Genomic DNA, 14,179 nt, shown 5'->3' with positions numbered 1-14,179 from the left:
ATTATTTATTAGTTGTATGACATTGAGTACATTGATCACCCTCTACATATCTCAGTTTTCTCGTGTGCAAAATGGAAATGATAATAATTAATAAGATATCACATATAAAATAATTAAACCAGCATCTTGCACATATATTTAACTATATAAATAAAGTTAAATGTTCATTAACAGGTTTAATAATGGTATTTAAGGCCACATATTTCTACAATGGTTATTGTAAGTTTGTAAAATTGCCAGCAGCAATTTTAACTTTATTTTCCTTTTAACATGGATTTTATATATTATTTTAATGTGTTGAGTACAGATTTTTTAAAAGTTACAATGATTGGTGTTGTTTTATGAAATTTATATATAGGATCCATGAAGATGGGGACTTTGCTTTACTTGCCCAACTACTACTGTCAATACCTGTGGAACGTGTCGGTGATTGTGGAGACCCTGGCTCTGTCCTGGGCTGGAAAGCAGAAATACTTAATTTTGTAGAGCAGCTGACATGCAATTATTAAAGGGCAGAAAGGGGGCGTATTTTATGTTCACAGAAAGCCATGCCAAATAAGCCAATTTGGATGCTGTAGGTTATCATCCCTGTTCTGAAACCCAGTCTTCTTTTTCTTTTTCTTTTGGTTTAATTTTTTTATTGGGAAAAATTTTTTTGTGACTTTGCAAAATTGGGAAGACAGGGGAAGCTTTTACATTTTATAATCCATGAGGGGTATCAAGGTGTACTAGATGTATTCATCACGTGATATTTGTTGAACTCTAAACATGATTAGACATGTTTAATTTACAATTTACCGTATATCCAGGTAAACCAGTGATGATTGTCACAGAATACATGGAGAATGGTTCCCTGGACAGTTTCTTACGTGTAAGTAGAAGATTTTATATATATTCATGTATCTCTTATCCTTATCTATTTTTTATATTTTATCCTTCTATCTATATAAACATATGCATAAATATGGAATGAACTACGGAAAATGTCAGAGGCAACCTCTGATATTTTGCCAACAATCAGATAACAAAAGTTAAAGCAAAACGGAAATTTTGGAGGACTAAATACAAAGAGACCAAATTCATCTTTATCTTGCAGGATCCAAAATTAATGGTTCATATATTTAAAACAAATTTGTGCAATCTTTCTTCCACCCTTTTGTACTGCCAGGACCCACACTGGTTAAGATAAAAATTTTAAAAAGACTCTTAAAGTAAGACATAAAAAACAATGATGTAAGATGAATATCCTCTTTCCTTCATTTAAAATACCTTCAGACTGCTGTTAGAAGACCGTCTACCACATAAAGCTTTTGTCTCAGAAAATAAGCAAGCATTGTAATTCCAAAGTATTTTCAATTTAGAGATACCATTTTCCTGATACATATGCATCCGTATATATTTTTTAATTATTTAAACTTTAAAATTTTATTTATTTATTTTAATTTTTAAAAATATTTCAGTAAATATTTGTTCAAAGAAATGCAAAAGTTTTATGGAGAACAAGACATTGCCAATCACCAGTCACTGTAAGGGCCAAAAAAACCCCATATACTCTGTCCTCAATGCGCATTCAGCACTGTAGATAGATGGATGGATAGATAGATAGATAGATAGGAAAGATAGAATAATTCATTATTATGGAGGAAAATTCTAAATTTTCTATAAATGAGAAGTCATATTCTTTATTTTAATATTCATGAGGCAAATACAAATTTTATCAGCAATCATTTTCCCGAACATTTCAAAAACAAATATTTTTCAAATTACATAATTGAAACCATTATAATAAATACTTTTAAGTTGTCATTGTGTATCTATAACTGAACACGGAATTTCATATCTATTTATCTGTACAGGCATTTATGCACATATGTATATGTATACATGTGTGCGTGTCTCTTTACCTATGTATCATATAAATCATGTATTTCTACTTTGATCCAAGTGAATTGGAAACTTTTCTAAATACCAGACTCTGACTTTGTGTTTTATTGTTTTCCATTTTACGATGTATAATTCAAGATTGAGGAGAAAAAAATATTCAGTAAATATTCTTGACTAATTCCGAACTGTTTATTTAGGACGGTAAATTACACGTTCACTATCCACTTTATTTGAAGCCAGGAATAATCTGGAAAACCAGAAGGAAGAACGGACATTCGATCAAATCAATATGTAAAACTAAAATAGCCACAGGATTCATTTCATTTTGTTGTTCTTGAATTTAAAATCTCCGAGGGGCTTGCACGTCACAGAAAGCCCACGGGAGGTCTGGTTCTCAGGGTTCGGGGTGCCCGGTGCAGCCCCGGGCACCTGCTCACACGCCCCGACTGCGGGAGGGCCCAGAAGCCAAGGGCTCGCAGGGCTTTTACAATTCAGGATGAGACTGGAACCAAGACGTGTCTCAGGAAGAGCAGCAACGTGTCTTAACTGTGTGTGTGGAATGTTTCTCAGAAACACGACGCCCAGTTCACGGGCATCCAGCTAGTGGGGATGCTCCGCGGAATAGCCTCCGGCATGAAGTACCTCTCGGACATGGGCTACGTCCACCGCGACCTCGCCGCCCGGAACATTCTGATCAACAGTAACCTGGTGTGTAAGGTCTCTGATTTTGGACTTTCGCGTGTTCTAGAGGACGATCCAGAAGCTGCTTACACCACAAGGGTGAGTGACATTGTTTTTCTGTGGTTTCTTTTTTCCCTTTCTGTCTTTATTGTCTACCTTGTGGTTTGTGACCTGCAAATAAGTAGCAGTCAGGTGTGTCGGTTCCAGCTTCCCCTGAAGGACACTTGTCCTTTACCCACGCAATGCCCTGACTTCTGGGCAAAATAGATGGTCGCTGCTTACAAGGCGGGTAATGCTTGTGGTTCTGAAACGTCGGGCCCCCCGGGGCTCGGTGGTGTCCACCTGCCTTCGGCCCAGGGCGGGATCCCAGGATCTGGGCCAGGATGGAGTCCCGCATCGGGCTCCCGGCAGGGAGCCTGCTTCTCCCTCTGCCTGTGTCTCTGCCTCTCTCTGTCTCTCAGGAATAAATAAATAAAATCCTAAAAAAAAAAATTAAACATCATACATCGGTTTATTGTTTCCCTCACAAAGGCAGCATGGTTGCCGCATATCTGGAGTCTGGGGTATTCATATTTACCCATTTTTGCATCATGATTGAGCCACCTTTAGTAAGCAGATTGGATACCTCTGTCCAACTACATATAATTTTAAATCATTTTAAGATTCATGTTTACCTAGGTAACACATGCTCACATTATAAAAATTCCAAAACAAAGCAATAAAAGGAGAAAAGTCATCCATCACTTTGCCACCCACAGAGAGCATTCATGACTTTGCCACTCAGTTCTTCCAGATTTTTTCCACGTACCTATCATACACACCTTTGGTGAGCACATGACTAGAAGAGGATTATTCCTAATGTCACCGTATAGCCTGGTTTTCCCTTAGCAATACAGCTGTTGAATGTATTTCACTGTCAATAAATACTCTTCAAGTTTTCATTTTTAGCATTTTTTGCATTCTATTATCTGGATGTACCATCTTTTAAAACTCAGCCCCTAATTATGGGAAAATTATTATTATATCTAACTTTTCTCTAATTTTTGTCAGTCTATGTTTTCCATCAAAGTAAGTATACTCTTCAATCCCCCCCCCCCACACCCCTCCCTCTGGTGACCATCAGTGTGTTCTCTATAGTTAAGAGTCTGGTTCTCGGTTTGTCTCCTCTCTCTCTTTTTTCCTTTGCTTGTTTGTTTTGATTCTTAAATTCCACATAGGAGTGAGATCATATGGTACTTGTCTTTCTCTGAATGATTTATTTTGTGTGACATTGTGCCCTCTGATTCTATCCCTGTTTTTGCAAATAGCAAGATTTCATTAATTTTATGGCTGAATAATATTCCAGTGTATGCGTGTGTGTGCGTGTCTGTGCATGTGCATGTATGTGCGCATGTGTGTATGCATGTGCGTGTGTGCGTGTGTGTGTATGACTTTGCCTAGCTCCATTGATTTATCAGTGGACACTTGGGCTGCTTCTGCAGTTTGACTACTATAGATGATGCTGCAATAAACATAGAGGTGTATGGATCCCTTTTAGTTGCTATTTTGTATTTTTCAGGTAAATTGTTGAGCAGTAAGATTACTGGGTCGTGGAGCAGCTCTATTTTTAACTTTTTGAGGAACCTCCACACTATTTTCCAGAGTGGCTGCACCACTTTGCATTCCCACCAACAGTGCAGAGGGTTCCCCTTCCCCACATCCTTACCAACATCTGTCTTGTTGATTTTAGCCATTCTGACTCGTGTAGAGTGGTATCTCATTGTGTTTTTTTTTTCTTTTTTCCTTTTGTTGGGGGGGGGCGAGGGGGAGAGCACAAGTTGGGGGAGAGAGGGGGAAGCTGACTGCCTGCTGACCAGAGAGCCCGGTGCAGCCTGACTGCAGGACCTCAGGGTCCCAACCGCAGCTGAAGGCAGAGGCTCAACCACTGAGCCCCCCAGGTGCCCCCTCATTGCAGTGATGATGTGCGTTTCCCTGATGCTGAGGGATGCTGAGCATCCTTTCATGTGTCTGTTGGCATCTGGATGTCTTCTTTGGAGACCTGTCTGTTCATTTCTTCTTCCTTTTTTATTTATTTTTTATTTTTTTAATTTTTTTTTAATTTTTATTTTATTTTATTTTTTTAAGGAATCCAACCTGGTTTCCTTTTTTTTTTTTTTTTTTTTTAATTTTATTTATTTATGATAGTCACAGAGAGAGAGAGAGGCAGAGACATAGGCAGAGAGAAGCAGGCTCCACGCACCGGGAGCCTGATGTGGGATTCGATACCGGGTCTCCAGGATCGCGCCCTGGGCCAAAGGCAGGTACCAAACCACTGCGCCACCCAGGGATCCCCCTCTTCTTCCTTTTTTAATTAGCTTACTTGTTATTTTGTGTTAAGTTGTATTATATATTTTGAACACTACCGCTTATGGGATATGTCACATGCAAATATCTTCTGTTCAGTAGGTTGCCTTTTAGTTTTCTTGATGGTGTCCTTCACTGCAGAAACGTTTTATTTCAATGTGGTCCCAACAGTTTATTTTTACTTTTATTTCTCTTGTCTCAGGAAACGTATTGAGGAAAAAAAAAGTCACTAAGGCTGATTTGAGAGAGATTACTGACTGTGCTCCCTTCAAGGATTTTTATGATTCCAGGTTTTATATTTAGGTCTTTAATACATTTTGAGGGTTTTGTGTGTGTGTATGGTGAAAGAAAGTTGTTCAGTATCATTCTTTTGCATATGACGCTCGTTTTCCCGACACCATTTGTTGAAGAGACCCATTTTCCTATTATGCATTCATTCCTCCTTTGTCAAAGATTAATTGATCATATGACTGTGAGTTTATTTCTGAGTTTTCTGTTCCGTTCCTTGGTCTGTATGTCTATTTCTATCCCAGTACCATGACGTTTTAATTATTATTGCTTTGTAATATAACTTGACATCTAGAATTGTGAAGCCTTGTTTTTTTGTGGGGGCTTTTTTTGTGTTTTTTGTTTTGTTTTGTTTTTTCAAGATTGCTTTAGCTATTCAGGGTCTTTTGTGGTTTCATACAAATTTTAGGATCGTTTGTTCTAGTTTTGTGAACTAGAAATACCAAATGATGTTGGTATTTTGATAGAGGTTGCACTGAATGTGTAGATTGCTTCGGGTAGTATGAACATTTTAACCACATTTGTTCCCCTGGCCCACGAGCATGGAATATCTTTCCATATCTTTGCATTGTCTTGCGTTTCTTTTATCAGCACGTTATAGTTTTCAGAGTACAGGTCTTTCACCTCTCTGGTTAAGTTTATTCCTAGGTATTTTATTGGCTTTGGTGCAATGGTAAATGGGATTGTTTTCTTACTTTCTCTTTCTTCTGCTTCCTTATTGGTTTGTAGAAATGCAACAGATTTCTTCTGTAGATTGATTTTGCGTCCTGTGACATTACTGAATTCATCTCTCAGGTCTAGTAGTTTTTTGGTGGAGTCTTTCAGGTTTTCTCTACATAGACTCATCTGCAAATAGTGAGAGTTTACTTCCTTATTTGGATGCCTTGTATTTCTTTATGTTGTCTAATGGCTACAGATATTATGTTTAACTAAAAGTGGTGAGAATGACACCCTTTCCACTAGCTCCTGACCTTAGGAGGAAAGCTCTCAGTTTTTCACCATTACGTATGATGTTGATTGCGAGTTTTTCATATGAGGCTTTTATAATGTTGAAATGTGTTCTATTTTATGCAGAGGGCTTTTGTCATGAAGGAATGCTATATGTTGTCAGGTGGAATATTTTATACAAATGTGCAAATGATCCACCTGCATTCATATTTGCATGACTCTGATAATTTCCCTATGATATAATCCTAAAAGTGAATTTTCTGTGCCTATTTTAAAAGTGTGCTTAACTATATCCTGATAAAAGTAGACATTATCATTTTGTATTTATTAGTTTTAAGAAATTGTACCTAATTGTTTTGATTTGTATTAATTTCGTTCAAAATGCTTTTGATTAGCTCTTCATATATTTATTGGCAAATTCCTTCAAAAAGGCATTTCTTTATAGAATTCTTTTTTCATGGCAGACAATTTTAGAAAATAAAGATATAAAGATCATTACTAATCAAACTATCAAAGGTAACCAATTGTAACATTCTTTTCCATTCAAAATATTTTTCTATACATTATCATATGTAAACAGTTACCAGTTAAATATATGATTACAAAATGGGATCATATTATATGTATTGATATATAAAATGATATTCACTTATCAATCCAGTATTTTCTTCATATACAAATTCAATGTTTTGTAATCTGCATATTTTAACCTAAAATATAAAATGCAGAATTTTCTAGATGATTAATTTTTTACAGTATCATTAAGTAACCTATAGTACTCCACTTTATTCATAGACATACCTTATTTATCCAATACACTATTAGTTAGGTGAATTCCAAAGATTTGATATTCTTGATAATACTCTGATGTAATCCTAACAAACGGTTAATGTCTTGCCATGGTTATTTGCTCAGGATAATTTTCTAGGATTAAAATGGCTGAGTCAAACTGTGTGCAGATATGTGTGTGATTTTCATATATGGATTGGCTGGTTGTTTTCTTAGAATTTCACTTCTAGCAGTAACATATAAAGAAGGTTATTGCCCCAAACACCTGCCAAGAGGATGGGCAGTTTTTCAATGTCAACTTCTGCTGTTTTTTTCATGTTTCTAAAAGGTTATTATTAATTAAAAAAAAAAACTTTCAGAGCTTCATTTGTACTAATTGTTACTTTGCAAGGACCCAAAGGTTACAAAGACCATTTTTCGACCCAAGTAGATAGAAAAAGATGTTGCTGTGTCAAAGTTACTCATTCTCATTTGTGAGATAAAAGTGTGACAGGCTCTTTGCATTTTTTTTTTACTTTCGGAAGAATCTTAAAAACTATACCAACCAAATGGCTCATTACCTGCCAATAAATAGCTGTTTAGAATTATTCGATGTTCATCCTTCTATTTTCTCAGAACTTCTCAAAATATCTGTGGGGGATCCCAACATCTTTCTGAGAAGCTGTTATTTGCACCTGCATTTCTAGAATAATTAGAAATCTTTAATCTCCTGTAATAATCCTTTTTGGTACAACAATTTCATAATTTACCCTAAACTATGAGGTATGGTTTAAAGTAATAAGACTGCTACTTTAAAGAACAACAACAACAACACTGAAACAGTTAAATGAGTGTTTCCATACTAATTCTTGGGTTTCGTACTTATTATAGGAACATTGCTACTGCACAAAATGTTTGGGGAATTCCTCTTTTGAAATCATCTTTAAAACTAGAATGTGAAGGGTATCATTGTTCGAAATTATTTAAGCATATAGTATTTTGGGAAACATACATGCCTGAGATCAAATCTCAGGTCTCAATAAGCTGACGGTTAATAAATAAGAAAAGCAGTCCTTTGTTATATAATAAAATTTGGTAGTTTTTTTTTTTTTTTTTAAACCAAAACCAGTATTTTTCAGCTTATTGATTAAGCCTCCTAGGAATTACGATTACTTCAGAAAAACAAGTTCACTATTTACGATCTTGTGCCACAGCTTTCTTTTTGGATAAACAAACACATTCTGGTGAATCTGCTTTAAAAAGTTAGTCACGTTCCTTTAGTTACCATGACAGGCTCACAGCGAGTCAGTGGGACTCCAATCTTAGTGCTTGGCACCCGAGACAGCAGGTGGTGTCCCAGGGCAGCAGGTTGCGTCCCAAGGCAGCAGTTGGTGTCCCAGGGCAGCAGGCGGCATCCCAGGGTAGCAGGCGGCGTCCCAAGGCAGCAGGCCACAACCCAGGGCAGCAGGCCACGACCCGGGGCAGTAGGCTGCGTCCCGGGGCAGCAGGCGGTGTCCCAAGGCAGCAGGCCACAACCCAGGGCATCAGGCCACGTCCCGGGACAGCAGGCCACGACCCGGGGCAGCAGGCCACGACCTGGGACAGCAGGCCACGACCCGGGGCAGCAGGCCGCGTCCCAGGACAGCAGGCCACGACCCGGGGCAGCAGGCCACGACCCGGGGCAGCAGGCCACGACCCGGGACAGCAGGCCGCGTCCCAGGGCAGCAGGCGGCGTCCCGGGGCAGGCGGCGGCCCTCAGGCCGGGCGCGGGGACGGGCGGGGCGCTCGGCGGGGCCCGCAGGCGTCTCCGCGGCCCTCCGGGAGCCTCGGGGCGGCCGCCGGCAAGGACGGGAGCGGGAACCCGTGCCCGCGCCCTCTGCGCCCACCGCCTGCAACGCGAGCGGAGCCCGAGGTTTGCCGCCGCGGCCCTAGGCACACTCTGCGCGTCTTGCCTTGGTGAGGGACCCTCTGGGACGTGGGCCCCTGTCCGCGCCGCTCAGCCCTCGCTCCCCTGCGCCCCGCCCCCGCCGGTGGCCTCTGACGCGGCCGCGGGGGCGTCGGGAGCGGGGGCGGGAGCGGGGGCGGGAGGGCGGCCCGAGGGCGGCCGCAGCCTCGGAGGGGGCACCCAGGCCGGGGACCCCGCGACAACCGCCCTTCTGGGCGCCCTGAAAACCAAATAACATTTTCGTCCGTATCGCACGGTGCAGCAGGGCTTGAGGAAAGGCCTGGAAAGCGCGAGAGCAGCCGCATCCAGAAGTTGCCTTCGTCGGAAGGCGCCGGTTTTATTGGGGGGAGCATTTAGCCCTGCGGCCTTCGACCTGCAGAAACTTTTTGTTGTTGAGAAAAACAAACACAGAAGTGAACTGCCTCTCTTTGATTTCCTATCATAGGAATTCAGAGCACAGTTACAGCACGTTGCCTTTTTTTTTTTTTTTTGCACTGAATTACCAATTTATTTCATTTTAACAGAACCATGGAATTATTGGTGAAAATTGTTTATCACTAAATTAATTTTTAGTCTTTTTCTTATGAAATTTCATTTCAAATGGTTAGGTTAGCGTTTTTTATGTGCATGCATGCATCTGTGCATCTGAACATTCTTTTATTCATATGTTCAAATAAATGGGGTCCGAATTCCACCGTGGTGGTGCTCAATTTACTATTTAACAGGATCAAGTTAGAGAAGATATAGGCTTTTATCTAATTTATATGCTGTATTATACAAAGTCAACCCAATTCTCAAGCTCCCAAATTCATTTTAGGGATATAATTACCACATAAACCCAATTGGGCAATTTGAGAAGGCCAGATGATTTGTTTTTGGTTATACTCTTCATTTTTCAATTTTCTTTTCTTTTTATTTCTGTCCTAAAGATGCAGACTGAGTCATTAACACCTGGATTTTTATACTGGATAAGAAATTTCTCCCTTCCATTACAGGCCCTATAGCCCATTAACATCTATTTAATTTTTAGAAGATAAAAGCAAATAAACAGTTATCACAGGCCTTGTGTGTTAAGTGAAGGAGAAAGAAATCTTATCTTACATAATAATTTATTTGATTTTTTCTTTAAAATGTGCCAACCTAATGCCAGAAATATTCTACTACAGTTTATTTTTGTTTTTGTTTTTACCTATTTTAATTTGCAAGATAACAAACAAACAAAAAAAGTGGCTCATACAAGTGGCTAAAAGCTAAGTAGTAAAAAAAAAAAAAAAAGCTAAGTAGTTAAATGCTCCTGGTCAGGATAATTCCATTCTAAGGATATAAACAAATAAACAATAGAAAACATGAGCCTTTATTCTGCTGTAGCCCAGGACTATAAACTATGAATACCAGGAACTGGTGTGCTATAAAAAGAAAATTATATTATTTTGGTAAGTAATATGTATCATGTGTCACTTATACAGAAATGAGAAAAGTAACACATAAACATCTAATCAATGGCCTTCATATAGTGATGTATTTTAAGCTTTGAACCCAAACAATGTCAATCATGAATTTATTCCCTTCTCTTCTAGGATCAGGATGGATAAATCTTATGTAGCTTCATATATATTCAAAATCAGAAAATACCTGTTTCATTAAAACTTAATGAAGAGCTAATACTTTCTAGTCACCCAATTAAGAGAGAGGGAGAGAGACCACAAACATTTGAACATGTGAAAATAATCTATCCAGATATATGTGGGAAAAAACCACAGCATAATTCTGAAGTAGAACATAGTAGCATGGAGCTGGTGTGTGAAATATGACGTAGAGTCTCCAGCAGGAACAGTTATCTCTAAAGCGCATCATTCATTCATTCACTATTGAGTGCCTGTGGTATAGCAGGCACGGCCCTGGGCCAAAGGACCCAGCAGTAAATAAAACAAAGCACTGAGCTGGTGAGTTCACATTCTAGGGTGATAAATAGGATTTATCAGGGATTCAGGTAATAAATAGACAAGGAAGAGGTAGCAAGGCAGGGAAGTAGGACGGAAAATGTGGGGCGTGGAGGAGGGTGTTATTTTAGTTTAGGAAGATTAAGGGAGTTCCCTGATAAAATAAATGTCATTAGAACCACGAGTTGGGACAGTGAAGGAATACATAAATATCATGGTTAACCAAACAAGATTTATTTTGCTTTAACTCTTTTTTCAATTTAACAAATTAATTGTAATCATCGTTCTGATTCCAACAGGCTTACCTTGCAAGAAGGCACATTAGGAAGTCAGATTCATGATCTAACTCCGACTAGACACCAGGCTCATAGCGACGGGTCTAGTCTCCTGTGTTGGTGAGCCTGGAGTGTAGTAAAAATCACTTGCTGGTATTAGTTCCAGTTCACTGTGGATATCCCACATTTTCTTTCTTTTTTTTTTTTTTATTCCCACATTTTCAAATACATGATCACACATTGCCCGAAGCATTGCTTGAAGCCATTGTCCAGTCCCAGGTTCCTTGGCAAGTGCAGCAGTCTTGACATCCTAAATGGACAGATGTCTGCGATGGCTAATGCTGTGACTCACTTTTGTCCCATCACCCTCTTCAACCATGATTCTGCACGTCATGATTCAAATGTGCTGCCATGACTTCTTCCCTCTTTTGTTTGCTGACTCCTGCTCTGGAATTGCCCCAGAATTCAAGCTGTTACAAAACATGAACCTATAAGGGAACCATTGCCGTGACATGTACTCAATATTATCTTTTTAGATTTTTGACATTCTCAACATATCATTTCATCTTTCCTTATTTTACAATCACCAGTACTAAACAAATCAAGCTCACTCGCGTTTTGTACTTTTTTGGTTACTTACTAGATATTTCCACTTCTAATATTGTGATCACAGTTATCCAGTATTCTCACTACACCAAATAGATCTTTCTGACATATTTACTTATGATGTTGCTTCTTTGGAAAACTATTCAAGTGCTAAAAACACACACTTTCAAATGAATTTCTTTAATCATCTAAAAAAAATGAGGGTTGGGTATATATAAAACAGAAAAATTTAACATTTTAAACCTCACTGAACTCTGAAATATCTTTAGCCTTAGCTGTAAATGTTTCACACTGTTTTTTTTGAAGATAGACATTATACGTCAGATGACCTAATTTGACCCTAGCAGAAAGTAACCGAAAAGCCATTTATTTGCATTGCCTGGATAGCCATAGAGAAACTTAGAATGCAAGCTGAAGATTTTGCTGTATTTTAAGAAATTCTTACACATTTCACATAATGTCGAAACGCCTCGAAAGTTTAGGCTCTTGCTACCTAGGAGATCATCTGTCCTGGTATCTTGAGGCAGGCAGCACCTGCCAGGGTGATCCTCTCAATGGCTTTTAGATCTGGGCGAGTGGGGAGAAGAACAGATGCTTCCCCAGGGGCTTCCCGGGTTGCCCCTCACCTCATTGTGAATGAAGGTTGGTCCCTGACGTCAGATAGAGGCTAAGTCGAATGAGTGGAATGATTCATCTCTGTAGGTCCACTGTTGAGAAGCCAGATTTTGCCTCCAGGTTAAACACTCAATTACTCAGGATTTTACTAAGATAAACTCTCTAGCCTCCTTTGTCCCTCTGAGAGCGAGATCTGACAGGGCTTGCCGGCAGACAGTGTGAACCATGGATCAGCACAGCATTTACTAAATCGATGGGGAGAGATTTGTATATATAATTAGAGAAAAAATTGGGGCAGATATGAGATATTATGCATTCATGTCCAGAGAGTTTGGCAATTATACTCCTTTTTCTTTAGAAATCAAGACCTGAAGCCCTGTAGCCCATGGTGAAAGAGCTGGCTGTAGTTGAGGGCCTGAAAAATTCAGGCTTTTAGCCAAATGTCTCGTTTGAACTGTCTAAATTCATTAAGCTTAGAGAACTGAATTGCAGGATCTTTTAAGACTAGGTTTACTCCAACGCTATTTCCGGACAAAGTGAACAAGGTCTTGGACTACTTCACCTAATCCTGGATTTGAGGATAGCCATTATGTAATGTCTCTGCCCGGAGAATCCTTAGTATCTTTGCATGCGTCGTTTTACTCTTCTCTTTTAAATTTTCTGTAAGAATTCTATAGGAGTAAATCCAGGTATGACAACCAATAGATCAGTAGATCCAAATTTAGGATTATCTTTTCCAAAATAATCAATATTATGAATGCCTGCATCCTTGCTATGCCTGTAGGTTTAAGGCAGACATTTGAGAGTTGAGGGAGCTCAGGCTCATGGATTAGCACAGCTGTTCAAGATACTCCCCAAGATCCCCAGTTTAGGGCAGCCCCGGTGGCTTAGCGGTTTGGCTCCACCTTCAGCCTGGGGTGTGATCCTGGAGACCTGGGATCAAGTCCCACGTCAGGCTCCCTGCATGGAGCCTGCTTCTCTCCCTCTCCCTCTGCCTGTCTCTCTCTCCCCCGCCCCTCTGCCATGAATAAATAAATAAAAAATCTTAAAAAAAAAAATCCCCAGTTTACGAAGGACGAGCTAGCTGCACACGGAGAAGTCAAGGAACTTGGCAAAATTAAACATTCTGCTAGAATTGAACCAGAAACCAAGACTCTCGCTTTCTGCTACACTTCAGAAGGAGATGGAGCGAGTGACGATAAAGTCCTCCCAGGCCCAATCACTGGGCTACGCAGCGCAGAGGGCAGCAGGGCCAAGGCTTGGCATCTTAGGTAGGGAAAGACGCATGAACGGTTGGTTCTGTCCTGGATGTCCCTCTACAATTGAGATTTTAGACTAATTCCATTCTGAGCTCGCTTCACGCAACTGGGGACATTTCTCAAATACGTAAATATCTGGAGAGCTTGCATGTGGATACAGAGAGCAGCGTAGGTAAATGTGTTCACTTTACAATGCTTTTGTGTGTTGTGACTAATACATCTTCATAAATCATCTTTATAGTAACTGGCTATGCTTTCGAGGACCCTCAGTGCCCACTAGCATTTTTCCAAGCACATCTTAGATCGTCAACGGATTTCAAAGTTTAGCTCATTTAGGGATCCCTGGGTGGCGCAACGGTTTGGCGCCTGCCTTTGGCCCAGGGCGCGATCCTGGAGACCCGGGATCGAATCCCACATTGGGCTCCCTGCATGGAGCCTGCTTCTCCCTCTGCCTATGTCTCTGCCTCTCTCTCTCTCTCTGTGTGACTATCATGAATAAATAAATAAAATCTTAAAAAAAAAAAAAAAGTTTAGCTCATTTAGAACAGGTGTACTTGAGTAGTCATACCGCCGCGGGAACCAAGGGTGCCAAATGATGACTCGTTATTGTCTCATCAAAACCAAGTC

At 39.8% G+C, this 14,179-nt stretch overlaps 1 protein-coding gene across 4 annotated transcripts in view; it reads left to right on the top strand.

The window, feature by feature from the left end:
* Window positions 1-14,179, top strand: part of EPHA3 (EPH receptor A3) — a 325,699-nt gene that overhangs the window by 281,867 nt on the left and 29,653 nt on the right. For all 4 annotated transcript variants that reach the window (XM_072812072.1, XM_072812074.1, XM_072812073.1 and 1 more), the window contains exons 12-13: window positions 810-871; window positions 2,455-2,664. In XM_072812072.1, coding sequence (XP_072668173.1) covers window positions 810-871; window positions 2,455-2,664 — 272 coding nt within the window. The remainder of the gene's footprint in view (window positions 1-809; window positions 872-2,454; window positions 2,665-14,179) is intronic.

Source organism: Canis lupus, chromosome 35 (assembly GCF_048164855.1).
Source record: "Canis lupus baileyi chromosome 35, mCanLup2.hap1, whole genome shotgun sequence".
NCBI classification, from domain to species: domain Eukaryota; kingdom Metazoa; phylum Chordata; class Mammalia; order Carnivora; family Canidae; genus Canis; species Canis lupus.
This window is presented reverse-complemented; position numbering and strand designations above follow the sequence as displayed.